This window comes from Ambystoma mexicanum, chromosome 5p (genome assembly GCF_040938575.1).
Source record: "Ambystoma mexicanum isolate Mex_15411 chromosome 5p, UKY_AmexF1_1, whole genome shotgun sequence".
In the NCBI taxonomy this organism is placed as follows: Eukaryota; Metazoa; Chordata; class Amphibia; order Caudata; family Ambystomatidae; genus Ambystoma; species Ambystoma mexicanum.
The window spans coordinates 189,347,286-189,361,348 of NC_090930.1; the positions used below are offsets into that span (position 1 = coordinate 189,347,286).

The following is a 14,063-nucleotide window of genomic DNA, read 5'->3' on the forward strand; positions in this document are numbered from 1 at the left end:
AAAAAGAAAAACGGTCAAAAAATGGCCACTGTGGAAGGGAAAACGGAGTCAGTTTTCCTTTTCCATGGCAGCCATCAGGAGTGGACGCGCTGGGGACAAAAGTGATGCCAGCGCGTGCGCTCCTGAAAACGGGGGTACGTGGGGTTGGGATGGCAGGGAGGGGATTGTTTGCAGGGTTGTGGGGAGGAAGAAAGAAAACACTTACCTGAATCCCCAGTGGGGCAAGATGGCAGCCTCCAGCCGTGTGTAGGCTCGGAGCGGGGATTGCCCCGTTTCAAACCTCCTCACCTTAAAACCTTCCTCTTTGCTTCTGCTTTCTCTCCCCCCTCTCCCATGCTGAATTCCTGGCTGAAGCTGCACTGGTTACCTGGCGACCCTTCTGATCTCAGGCCCAGGCCCCACCAGCTGCACACCTGCACTGCCTTCCTGGCAACACACGCACCTAGGGACGTTTTTCTGCATCCCTTACAGTCCCCCTACCTGTAAATCATGTCTGCACTTACCAGCCGGCCGCTCTCTTATTTATCTTATTTTTTCTAGTATCCCATGTACTGCACTTTCCCCTCCCCCTTCCCTCATGCACTTTCCCCTCCCCATGCACTTGCGCGATCTGAATGACACCCGGCCTAGTAAGATCGTTGTCTGTCTTCCCTCTGTTCCCCCTCCCTTGCCGCGTCACGCCTTGAAACACTTGTGTATAGGCGCGTTAGAAATGCCATATCATCTCATATCTCATTAGCTGAGGGGCTGCCTCGCCCCAAGCTGGGAACAAAGGAAAGGAATCCCGGGTGAGGGATTCCCCGTCCGGGAAAACCACAGGGAGGACCAATCAGATTGTTTGTTACGTTCTGATTGACCCTCTCTGGGTGCTAATTATAAATGTATTAATGTAAATTTACACACTGCCACATCATGTTCGTTTGCGAATATCCAGTCCTGTTTTTATATCTGCTTCAAAGCGATACTGCAAATACCAGAATGCATAGAAAAAGAAGAAGAGAATTGAGACACTTCCCTTGGAGAGCTGCCATGGATCTGCTGTGTGGAGCATGACTTCTGGTTCAGTCATTGCTCATGCCAGACTTCTTGCGGTGGTGTGTGTGAGGTGTGCCCCCTCTCCTTACAGGGATAGGGGAGAGGAAGCGCGCTGACTTTGAAATACAAGGCACTCTTTTTTTCTTCCAAGGGCATCATCTAGCATGCTGCCAGTAACTACTAATTGGGTGCCCTAACGGCCTGTACCAAGCATGGTAAGCACACTCTCTGCAGAAGTCAAATGGAGGCCACCTTCGAATAGCATTCGTCTCTGACATAAAAGGCAGCAAAGCGTGATATTCTGCTTGTCTGGCAGGCAGCTCACCCTGCCATAGGTGAAAATGTGAAACACATGCCACGAAAAGCAGACGGGGAAAGCTTGTAATTTATGTTGCCTGCGTTTATGCTTCCCTAGTCGCCATTTTATGTTCATGCGATGCGTAATTGCCAAGATTTGCATGTCTACTTTAAATAGGCTAGATTTAGTGGGAACGCCGTAAAAACACACTGGGACCAGGCAGTGTTGTGGAGACACAGCTGTGTTATGATCAGTGTGGGAAACATATTAGGGTATTGAAAAACGTGGATTGAGTCGCTCCCGCACTCAGAAAAGGCATCACACCAAAGACACACAAGATCGGAAGTAAACAGACAATATCCACAATGTCAGGGGCAGCTGATTGTAGCGCAGGGCTCACCGGTCATGATCAATAGAGCACGGTGACTTCTTGATTGCTTCATTGATCCCCTTAAATTACAAGCTAACATGGTAGGAGGAAGGGTTGACCAAGGGTTTGGTGAGGCCCTCTTGCCCTTCATTGCACTGTGCCAGCATCACCTTGATTGGGAGACTCAAAAATTCCCGCTCTGAGTTGATGTGTGGAGGGCATAGATATGTTGATGTGACCCAACAAATGCTCCTGGGCTAAGCTCAATCTTGCTGTTGGTCCATTGCACATGCCATGAGGTTATCTCTGGAGACTGAACACTGAAAATCTTGCAAAGAGTATAGGACATCTTCCACTGGTACTTGGGGAGCTGAACAATGATCCCATCTTGTAGACTTTAGTCAGATGACGTCTGTGCGCATCCCTGGTAATGTGAGCTGCAGTATGGCATTCCCATCACAATAACCACTGCCTGAAACCTTCCTTATTTCATATTAATTTGGTTTTCGGCTTTCTCTAATGTGCTATATTCACAAAGGTACCGCTGGAGAGATTGTGCCTACATAGGCCAGGCAGACTGGTTGCCCCAGAACCAGAGCTTCCTATTTAGAGTCACATTGATTGTTTTATGTTTATGGGGCCTTTCATTTTATTCAAAATTACTCCATGTTTTGATGTTACAGTGGCCTCGATTTTCCTATATCCAGGTAGAATAGTTTATGTTATATCAAACATTTATCTATAACACTTCAAGTCTGACTCCTCCTGCTTCTAATCACTGTAAATATAGGTATTATTCTGAAATTGTAATAGTATTGGACCATATCTGCGCGAGGACCATAAAAAAGCTGTGGGTTTTAGCACCTTGCTTAGCAATTTATCTGGATAAGTGCAATCGCCACATGTTTCTTCATTTTTGCTGGAATCTTGTGTTGACAAAACAGATTCTGGTTAGATATGGTATGTTGTCTCCCAAACAAGCCATATGCAGATTCTATAAAGAGAAGGATCAATCTGAAACCCTAAAACATCCTATGGTTTTCTCTCCTCCAATACAAGGTTTAAGATGGAACACTGTAAACAAATTCTCTGGTTTGTTTGCCTTGGGTGAGGAGGAATTGATTTGGAAATGTTGTTTGGCTGGTCATACGACATCCACAGTAGTTGTGTTGATTGGCTTTTTCTAAAACCTCTGAAGCTTGAACTACAACCATGCTTATTCCACCTGCACTGTAGCAGTTAAACTGTGCGATTGTGGTTTTTATTCCTAATTCTCTGCTTTGAATTGGCAGAGTGGAAGTGGTTTTATTTGGTTGGCTTGCTTCATTTATTGTTCATGTGTTGTGGTCATGAAGGATTAATTTGAAGAAATTTGCATTCATACTTTTTTAATTTTCATAACATTTTTTATTTTTTTATTTAAAGGACTATTTTAAACCAAAAAAACATTAATACAAAATAGTATTGTATTTACCAAACTTAGAAGGATGAAGTGTTGATTCAGCCCTACTGAAATATGAACTTGGAAATACAGGCTGGCACATGTCAGAGCTGAGCTATCCAATTGTGCAACAGTATGCTGTCCAATCAACTTGGCACTTAAAAAGAAACTTTTATTAGGATGTTATGTTATGTTATGTTATGTTATGTTATGTTATGTTATGTTATGTTATAAGGTACTTATATAGCGCACCGTCACCAACGGAATTGGTCCCCAGGCTCTCTGGCGTATCTGTAAACAGGAAGTAGGTGGGTAGGGTTAGTAGGGAGGAGGGGAGTAGGGGAGTGGGAGAATTGGTGTGCTGTTGGCAGCTTCAGCTCGGTATACACCGAGTGCTGGGTTTTGGTGCAAGTATCGGGTCAGGCGAGACCTTGTGTGCTGTAGGTGCTGTTTGTGTATTGGTTATGCGGTGTGGTAAAGTGCATGTGGATTGCTGGGAGAGAAATGGTTGTGTGACTTTTGTGTGGGTTGAGTATGCAGAACATTGAGGGTTGGGTTAGTGGGGTGTCCAGCCAACACCTTCTCCTGTCCACTTCAGTTCTTTTTAAACAAAATATAACAGTACTATGATCATGTTTACTAGTGGGGCATCAAATATTCCTTGTACTTCTAAGCACTGTTATAATTAAGCTTTAAAGACCTACCCCCGACCGCCATACTGGGAGTTATAGACCCTGAAGATCACGTTAAGGCCTGAGCGCAGCAAGGTCGTTTAACAGGTCTCAGGGCCATATCTCCCAGGATATGGCCTGATGGCGCAGCCTATAAATCTATTATGGTCCTTAAAATTAAAATAATTTTTAAAGAAATCAGCAATCTTGCTGGAGTGGTCGCTGGGAACTGGCTAGTTCCCTGCAACCACATATGAGGTGGCAGGGGCAAGGCTTAGAAAAAGGCGAGCTGTGTCTGCCAGGTGCTTCCCATTTAAGACTGGCTGTCAGATGATGCCCCCACCAAGAAGGTGAGGCCTGGGGAAGGGTGGTGGGTGATTTAATGTGCCCGGGCTGCGTCTTTCAGCTGCTGGGCATGGGCATGCAGATGAGACGCACTGACAGGGGGCCTCCGCCCCCCACCCTAATCAGGTAAGAAGCTTGGGGATGAGAGCGGTGTGATTTAGGTTGCCCGGGCCACATCTGTCTGGTCAACTGGTCAACCCAGGGCAAGGAGGACAGCTGTGCTGGCAGTGTGGCTGTCAACGCGGCACTCCTGTCAGAGCGGGAGCCCCACGCAGGGAGTCATGGCTGCATGGCTCTCAGTGTAGTGCTCCCTCTCATCACAGGAGTGCTTTGAGAGAGATGGCTGCTCTCAGCTCAGAGTTCTGTGATGAGAGCTCTTCACTGGCATATGATAACAGCACCTTCACATGTGAGACTGCAACTCACATACTGGTGACATTGCTAAGAATTAAGAGCCATGGCATGGTCTAAGCCCAAAAACGCCTGGGTAATTTGAGTCTTGGCATAGCAGTACCTGGACATGTTAGGCTACATGACTCACAAAGCGTTGTAAGAAGCATATACTGGCACAAACTACAGTACTGTGACATTTGAGGCTGCATTTGGCATATATCAGTGCTTGAATAAGAGAGGCAAAATCTTGCATATTTACCTGCCATGATGGGCTATAAATGACATAATATAGTACATGCCCATTTGGCACCTGGGAAGGGTGCTCAGCCAATCAGGTGGCTGGAACAGTGGGAGAGAATACACAGAGTTTGCCCACTGTTTCCGGCCACCCGTGGACCTTCCACGGGAGGTGTCCTTTTTTTTTTTTTTTTTTCCAAAGTTATTTTTATTATTTTCAACGTAACAAGTCATGCTGAGGTTAAGATCATTACATGCATGTCGGCTTGTTAGAACGTATAGATAGGAGAACATTACTTTGCGTGCTTTAGTCTAAGCTAATCTTGCGTTCTCTTCATTAATAAAAGCAAAAGAAATAATAACAGTAACAACTACAACAGGATGGGGGGGAGGAAAAAGGGAAAGAAGGGGGGGGGGGCAAGAGACAAGGAGCAGTTTTCACAAGGAGCTGATTTTACACATGAACAGGTTACTATCTGTTTCGCCAAGGAGTCTGTTTCAAGGGTTCGGAGTGGCACTTTCACTGGATTCTGCTGGGGTGCTTTGGTGTCAGGTCTTCCAAGTCCGGGGAACTCGGTTTATCGTTCGTGGCATTTCGGAGAACTGGGAGAACTCAGTTGCTTGTCTGGCTTAGGGCTGTGTTTTCTTTTTCAGTCTTGGGTTTCCATCCAGCGTAAGCTAGGTGGCTGCCTTGTCACCCCGGGGAATTGCTGCGCATAGTCCAGAAAGGGCGCCCATGTGCATTCAAATTTGGGTTTACTGCCTGACCTGATGGCTGTGACTTTCTCCGCTGCAGCGATTTCCCAGCATTTAGACCACCACATCTGTGTGGATGGACCCTCCGGGTTTTTCCAGAGTCTGGCGATGGAGATTTTGGCGGCTGTCAAGAGGTGGGAGCATAGGTCTGCCATGTTGCCGGTTAGAGGGAATTGGCCTTCTCCTGTCGACCCCAGAAGCACAATCCCTGGGTCCCAGGGGATGTTGAGTCCGGTGATTGTCTTAATTTGTTCCAGGATGTTTTCCCAAAATAGGGCGGCTTTGGGGCAGGACCAGAGGAGGTGGAATAGAGTCCCGCGGTCCGGGCATCCCCTCCAGCATTGCGCTGGGATAGCCGGGTTGCATTTGTTGAGGAATGACGGGGTTCTGTACCACCTATAGCAAACTTTAAACGCACATTCTTTGTTCGTTACGCATTTCGAGCTTTTCAGAGCGCGGGACCAGATGTGTTGCCATTCCTCCAGCTCAATCGGTCTCCCGATGTCCTCTTCCCATTTCACCATATATGGCTCTTTTTTTCCGGGGTCTGTTCTGTCTAGGATTTTGTACAGGGCTGATATTTTCCCCTTAGGGGGGGTTGTCAAGAGGGAGTGTTCCAGTGCTGTTAGCTCCCTGCTGCCTAGTTTCCTAACCAGAGGGTGCGATAGCCAGTGCCTCAGCTGGGAGTAGCGGAACCTTTCTGTTTCCTGGATCTTGAACTTTGTTTTGCACTCTTCGAAGTTCAGGGGGAGGCCGTTTTCGAAGAAATCGGAGATCGTTTCTAAGCCGCCGGCTCGCCACTCCGTGAACTGGTTTGGTGTGATTCCGGGGGAGAAGTCAGGGTTGTTCCAAATTGGCGTAAGTGGACCCATTGTGCTCCTGCATTTCCACCGGCGTGCAGCCGCCCTCCAGCTGGCAACTGTGTTTCTTGTTGCTGATAGGGGGCCAAGGTCCCTGGCCCCCCCGAGCTCCCTGGAGTGGGGCAAGGATTCCAGTGGGGTCTGACACCAATCTTCCTCCAGAGTTAACCACCGGGGTCGGTTGGTTGGAAGCTTCCAGGCAAAGGCCGGGGCTAGTTGGGCTGCGAGGCAATATCTTGACACGTCTGGGACCCCTAGGCCACCCAGGGCAGTGCTTCGGAGCATAATGCGTTTTGGGATGCGGGATTTCTTTCCGCCCAGACTAAATTCAACACCTCCCTTTGCAGTTTTTGCAGGGCCTTTTCCCGGATCGACACCGGCAGGGCTTGGGCGTGGTATAGCAGCCGTGGCGTGAGATTCATTTTTATCGCAGTCGTTCGGCCGAACCAGGAGATTTCCTGTTTTTTCCAGCGGTTAATGTCCTTTCTCAGGTCTCTGAAGAGTGCCGGGAAATTGGTCTTGTACAGTTTCTCTGTTTTATTGGGTATCTGCACCCCCAGGTAGTTGAAGCTGCTACCGGCCCAGGGAATTTGGAACTCCTCTTCGAGATGAGCCTTGGTCTTTCTTGGGATGTTAATGCCCAGTGCGATGGATTTAGAGATGTTTATTGTGAATCCCGAGGCTGCTCGGAATTCTTCGAGTGTTTGCCATAGGGCTCTTATTGACTCTTCCGGACTGGTGAGTGTGAGGAGCACATCGTCTGCGTAGAGCGCAATTTTGTAGGATTCTTTTTTGTACGTTAGGCCTGATATTGATGCATTTCGGCGGACCCTTTCAGCGAATGGTTCCATAGATAGGGCAAATATAAGTGGGGAAAGAGGGCATCCCTGTCTTGTGCCTCTAGTTATGTTTATTCTACTGGATTTTGTCCCGTTGAGGCGAAGGTTTGTAGAGGGTTTTTGGTAGATGGCCAGAACCCATTTTGCGAAGTTTGGGCCAAAGCCGAAGTACTCTAGTGTGTTCCTAATATAGCCCCAGTCGAGCATGTGGAAAGCTTTATGCGCATCTAAGGAGAGGACTGCCAGTTTTGTGCCCAGTCTGTTCGCTGATTCAATGATGTTGATGGTTCTGCGAATGTTGTCTTGGGTACCCCGACCCGGGATGAATCCGGTCTGGTCCGGGTGGATGAGCTCTGGAAGGAAAGGGGATAGCCTATTTGCTAAGATTTTTGCGAATATCTTCGCGTCGTTGTTTAGGAGCGAGATGGGCCTGTACGATGAACATTGTGTTTGGTCTTTTCCTGGTTTAGGGATCAGCACTGTTATTGACTCGTTCATGGAGGGGGACGTGAAGCCGGTGGATAGGAATGAGTTGAATAGATTTGCCAGCTGTGGGGCTAGCAGGTGAGCGAATTTTTTGTAGAATTTTGCTGTAAACCCATCTGGGCCAGGTGTTGTGTTCTTCAGGCGGCGGATCGTCTCGCTCACTTCCTCCTCTGAGATAGGGCCCTCTAAGTTCGCTAGGGATGGAGGTGGCTGTTTCTTTGGTGCTAGGGTCAAGAATTGGGTAATGGCTGAGGTGGCTATTGGGGGCCCTGCCATGATTTCCTCGTGGTGTTGCACCATTAACCCGAGTTTTTCGGGGTCCCGGTGGAATAAGGTGCCGTTCCTGTCTTGCAGAGATTGGATATGGTTCCTGGTTTGTAACTTTTTCGGTTTGTATGCTAAGAGTTTGTTCGCTTTGTTACTGTTCAGGTAATAGTATTGTTTGGTATAAGTTAATGCTTTGGCGGCTCGGTCCGCCAGGTGGATCTCGAGCTCCCTTTTAGTTTTCTTGAGTTCTTGGTGCGTTGTTTTCTTGTAGCAGGCTTTGAGTTTGTCTTCTAGGGCTGTGAGTTTTTGCTCGAGCTTTTGTTGCTTGAGTAGGTTTTGGCGCTTGAGTCTGGCTGTTAGGTCCATTGCGACCCCTCGGATCACCGGCTTCATGGCGTCCCACACCGTGGCTGTTGAGGAGTCGGGGGTCGTGTTCTCTGAGAAGTAATTCCGAATTGCCTCCGCGAGGTCCGAGCTAGCCGATATATCTGTCAGGATGTAATCTTGCAGTTTCCATTGCCTCTGCGTAGGCTCAGGGGCCCCGTGGATAGACACCACCATCGTGACTGGAGCATGGTCCGATATTGCGATTGGTCCGATTTGAATCTTCTCCACGCAGGGGGCCAGGTTATTCGTAGCGAGCAGGAGGTCGATGCGTGAGTAGCCTTTGTGCACGTGCGAAAAGAAGGTCCCTTTCCCCTTGGTTGTGGAATCTCCATATGTCGATTGTTTCAGTTTCCCGCAAGAATTTCGCCAAGGCGAGAGATTTGCGGAAGTCCTCCCTCGAGGCTGGAAGCGTCTTATCCATCGTCGGATCCGGGGGGAGGTGTCCTTTTAAAAAAACATTTTTTTTATGTGGGTAGGCCTCCCTGGTGCCTCCCAACCTCCCCACCCTCCATTCACCCCCAAAACAAAGCATACCCTTTCCCCACCCCTCACTGCCTCCCAACTTTCCTGTTGGTCCGGAGCTTTCTGCTCTGTTCCCTGCGCTCCTCACGCCCACGTACGGCACCATAGAAATGGAAAAGGACTTTGTCCCCTTTCCTATCGTGGCAGACATCTTTTTTTTTTTTTTGTGAGATTGGCATTGCGCAATACGTGCAGCCAATCTCCCGAAAAAGATAAAATAAACAAATGGCTATCATCCCTTTGTCCAGTGGCAAGCATGGCCGGTAATGGCTCACAGCCTCACTGATTTATTCAGGCCTGCCTGGGCTTGGGTTGGCAGGCCGTTACCGGCGCTGTGTCCGCACCCGACATGGGGGTGATTGCCAATAGTGAGGTTGTACTGCAAAATGAGGGCATATGTGTTTGTTTAGCGCTTACATAATTTCATCTACGGTCGCATTGGCACCTTATATAATTTAATCATAGTTATAGGAGACCAAACAGCACGGTATACGGCAGCTGGTTTAAGGCATTGGCGATATCCTTTTGGCCTCATACAATTTCACGTATTGATTCAGCATCTGGACCTTAGACTTGAAATCAAATCTCATGATGTAGCTTCCCCCACCTTTGATGTATGCCTTTTACACTGACTGCCAAAGTAGAAGATAATTCACAATAATTAAGCACGAAGCCCCGAGCTGAGGGGGGGGAGGGGCATTACCATTTCAGGTAATGCCCCGGCGCCCATAGTTACAGACCTGAGCGAATCATTGGCCCGGGGCCTAATTGGTTTTTTAAGGTTTTGCAACTTAAAAGAAAGACAAAAAAGATGTCTGCCAAGGATGGGGTGAGAAAGAAATAAGCAGTCTCTTCCTGCTTTCCATGACGGCGAGTCGTGCCGGGAACAGTAGTGTTCCCGGCGCAGGAGAAGGATTAGGAAGGTAAGTTGGATGTGGGTGGGAGGGTGTGAAAGCTGTGGAAAAGGGGGTGAGTGGAGGCGGGAGGGGCACATGGGAAACACTCACCTCGTTACCTGGCAGGGAAGATGGCCTTCCACAGTGAGGAGGCCTGGATCGGCGCGATTACCGTTTGGTAATGTCCCCGTTCTGAGTTTGCTCATTGCCTGGAAGTCCTAAACCCGCCCCACCGGGTAGTTATTATATTTAGTGCAGTCATCAGGACTTGAATTCGTTTCTAATTTGGCCCCCACGTGCACTTCCCTAGAGTTGACCACTTTATACTACCTTGCTTTTCTCAAGATGTCTCTTCTATTTACACAGGCCTACCCAGAACGAGTGTCAAGCATTTTGTGTCAGTTCTAGGAGCATACTATCATCAGTGTGATGTAACAATTGATAGAGACGTTCCTAGTTTGTGGTTCATTATTTAAGGATTTTAAATGGCATCAAAGACGGCGAGGTAGTTGTGGGAAAATAGTTATAGTTCTAATCAATAACCTCAGCTCTTGGTTTGTGGTATAGATAGCGAACAGTGGCTCTTCCTACTGTCTTGCATCTCACAACTGATGTTGCAGGGTGGCAAGTTAGTCGGAGACGTGTCTACGTTCTTTTGTCTATTCCTATTGCGTTTCTACTTGCCAAAACTGAGCTCCATCTGGTAAGCCAAACAAAATTACTCAGTGGAGAAAAGGGACAAAGTTATCAGTCATCTTAAAAAACTTCTCTGAGGGTGGAGACATGTCTGTGGCCTTACAATAGGGTTTTGGATATCCAATAGGTCACTATTTATAGGAAGACTATGTTATGTGTCTTCTGTGCTTACCTACACCCTCTACTCCCATCGATCTAATTTTCTTTTGTTCTTCACTAGAACAACTTGTGTTTTTGGTCGCAGCCACAAAAAGCAAGGGAGAACCCTGCACCCACCCTCGCCTGTTCTCACCCCACTTTCCATATACCTTACTTCAAGCCCCCATCTACCCTTTCACAGCAAATAAATGCAGAAACAAAATTGCATTAAAACATTTTGTTATTTTGACCCACAACCAACATGGTAAGTACCTTTTATAATATCCCCTTTTAAGTTGGGTCAAATAAATAGGATGATTGGAAGCACTGTGCACCTAGACATTGCACTTTCTCTTAGCCTACAAACATGCCTTATGGAAACCACTCAAGCTGCTTGAGGCTACTGCTATTTGAGCTACAGTGAGCTTGGCCCTGCCCTTCCTTCTTAGAGAAGTGTTCAGACCCAGTGTGCATGTGTTCAGTGTGCAGTGCCATGCACAGTAAAGGACCACTAGCCCTATGAACAAAAGAGCATCCTCCACCTGTATGCAGGAACTGTGCATGGCAGAACACAGCCTATACAGAGTGCCAGGGGAGCTCTGGGGCATGTGGCTGCCTCGTCACCTGTGGGAAGCCTGAAGAATCCTTCCAGTCTCCCCAATGTGGATCATTCATTTCCAAGGTTGGGGTTCAGAAGCTTGACATTTGAACATGTGGAAGAGGGCTGGGGCCACCGTATTCAGTCTTTGATTGTAATCCACATTTATAGCATGCCACGTGCAGAATGATCTGCGTCACGTTGCAAGCCACTGTTCTACCAGTAGAATCCAGTGATAAACAGAAGTTCCCTGCAAAGAAGCTTGAGCAGAACAAACAAAATAACCAGGTTTTGATTGCCTTTGGAAATTTCAGCAATTATTCCATTTCCCCGTGTCTTCTGTAATAGTGTATTCCAGATATCTCCTCTCTGAGAGAAAGTAGATGGAGGAATAATAAGTAGTATCTTATCCTGGAAGGTAATGTGCATGGAGGAGTATATCTGTGGATTTTATTCTGTAGATCTAAGGGAGCAAGGCTGTGTGGGCATTTAAATGCCAAACATAATTTTTTAAAATCATTTCTTTTTCTTGCCGGCAACCAATGAAGAGACCGTCACCAGGTATAGTCCCGGGAGATCAGACAAACTGATGCACTTTGAAGCTTTTCCAGTTGAGAAAGCTACTGAGATGAAATACCAGTATATAAATCATTACAATAATCAATTTTCAGACTGATCAGAGAACCATACACATATATCCTCATAAAATGGGCTATCATCAAAAGCCCCTCAAACTTCATAATTTCAGAGGAGCAGTCTTCAGCAATGCCAATTTTAGGTTACATGTTTTGTTTCCTTTTCCTGTTTTCAATTTCCTCTTAATGTTAGCATTTGGGCTTTTTTTAATCATGTTTGTGACCTCTGTCTCTTTGATCAATAGCTGACCTCTGCTTGTTCAATTGGTTATTATTGCTCTACTAAAAAGAAAAATCAAAGACAATTTAGTGCCGCTTAAAATTGTTAGCTTCCAAATACTTTACCTTCTTCGCATAAATACTTTACCTTCTTCGCATGGGTTGAAGCCACAGGTGAGGTTATTTCTGGCCTTTTCTTCTTATGATTGCTCAGGGTCGCAAGGCTGATTTACAAGTTCTATGACTAGAATCAAATGTACAGAATATAATTACAGCAATCGTGATACCTGTGTATATGTATTCATGTATGTGTATATAGATAGAATAAGAATGACGTGATAGAAACAAACATTGATTGTTCTTTTTTTTTTTTTAAAGTTGTAATTCACAAATACAATCGAGTGTTTGTTTAATAGGTTTTTCAATTTAAGACTACCAGGAAGGGAATCATCTTGTTTTGTGCAAAGTAACTGTTATTTATAAACAAATAAATAGTTGAATTCATTATTCAAAAATAGTGAGAAGCAATCAAGATATTGAGGCCTGAATTTCATGTCACAATAAGTAAAATTGAGTTGGGTTTTCAGAATAGCCGAATTTATGCAAAGAATATCTACAGAAATGTATTAATTATATATATTTTCATTCAAATTCATTGTTAGAACTGTAAAACATCCCATTGATTTTCACCATTTGGTTGACAGACAAGTTTGTCCCTTTTATAAATAGGAATAATTCACATTTGTAACTTATCGCAAAACAAATTGCTCAACATTGTCTATGTTAAATTTTAACTAAAATATTAGATTATTTTTCAGTTTGTTGAGGTATGACTTTTGAGGAATCCTCTGAATAAAATCCATATCATTTGTTAATATTTCAAAGAGGTTTTTATTTGTTTAAACTTTACAGTCTAATTCATATTCCAAATATATGGACTTTAAAGTGGAGTCACATAATGTATATACTCACATCTTTAATGTAAGTGAATATATGGCATAAAACACAAGGCTTTGGCTCTCAAAATTCCCCTAGTCACTTTACCTTTTATCAAATTTTTGAAAAAGCTGCAGGTACCTGTGGCTCCCGAAGCTCATCTTGCACAACGGATGGACCTGGTAAGCGATCTGCTTTTTAAGACTCCAGCTGTCTTTTGTCCTTGGCATCATTGTTTGTTCTTAGTGGTGTACTACAATGTGCATGATGTTGTGGTGAGTTATGGCATCTTAAAGTCGCTTCCCACTCTGTCCCTCGTCATATGTTTGCCTCACTTCTTACCATCATATATTTCATCCTACAATCTTTACACACATATGTGTGATCCACCTTTTTTATCTACTTAAAAGTTATCTCAAATAGTCTTGTGTTAGCACATAATTTTATTGCAAACCATTGAACCGGTAAGAGTGTGCAACAGTGCAATATCATCATCATATCACAATAAGAAATAGAATACTCACCTAGAAAAATGTAGTAAAGAAAGACTAAGGGCCTGATTCACAGAGCAGTTTCCTATGGGACTGCACCATTATAAAACACTTCTGTTATTCAGGCCCTAAATCAAGCAATAGAGCAATGGATATTCACCAAAATGTTTCTAACTGAAGCTCTAAATCCATGCAAAATCCAATTAAGAATGTACTGCTTTCCACAAATTAATTATTAATCCATATTTCTACTCAGTCTTCAAAAACATGAATGAATACTATACATATATGTTATTTCAATAAATATAAATGAAATACCTACAATAACAAAAATAAAAGTAAGTTACAATTCCAAGCAGTAAAAACATTCGCCGCATTTCCACTTTGGCATTTTACTGCACCGGAAAACTAAGAATTTGGCATTAAAGTGGAGGAGTTACTTCCAACCAAGTGCTGGGGGTAAATCCTCCATGTAAATGTCAAAACCTAAAGGAATTAACAAAGCTGATCGATGCATGTGGTAATTACTCCAAATCCACCATGGAGT

General features: G+C 45.2%; 1 protein-coding gene across 11 annotated transcripts in view; it reads left to right on the forward strand.

The window, feature by feature from the left end:
- Window positions 1–14,063, forward strand: part of DCX (doublecortin) — a 419,812-nt gene that overhangs the window by 331,398 nt on the left and 74,351 nt on the right. For 4 of the 11 annotated variants that reach the window (XM_069612602.1, XM_069612597.1, XM_069612596.1 and 1 more), the window contains one exon: window positions 13,157–13,207. The exons of 4 other annotated variants lie outside the window; for them this stretch is intronic. In XM_069612602.1, the coding sequence (XP_069468703.1) occupies window positions 13,157–13,207 (51 nt within the window). The remainder of the gene's footprint in view (window positions 1–13,156; window positions 13,208–14,063) is intronic. 3 more of the 11 variants (XM_069612598.1, XM_069612603.1, XM_069612604.1) reach the window with 1 other exon arrangement.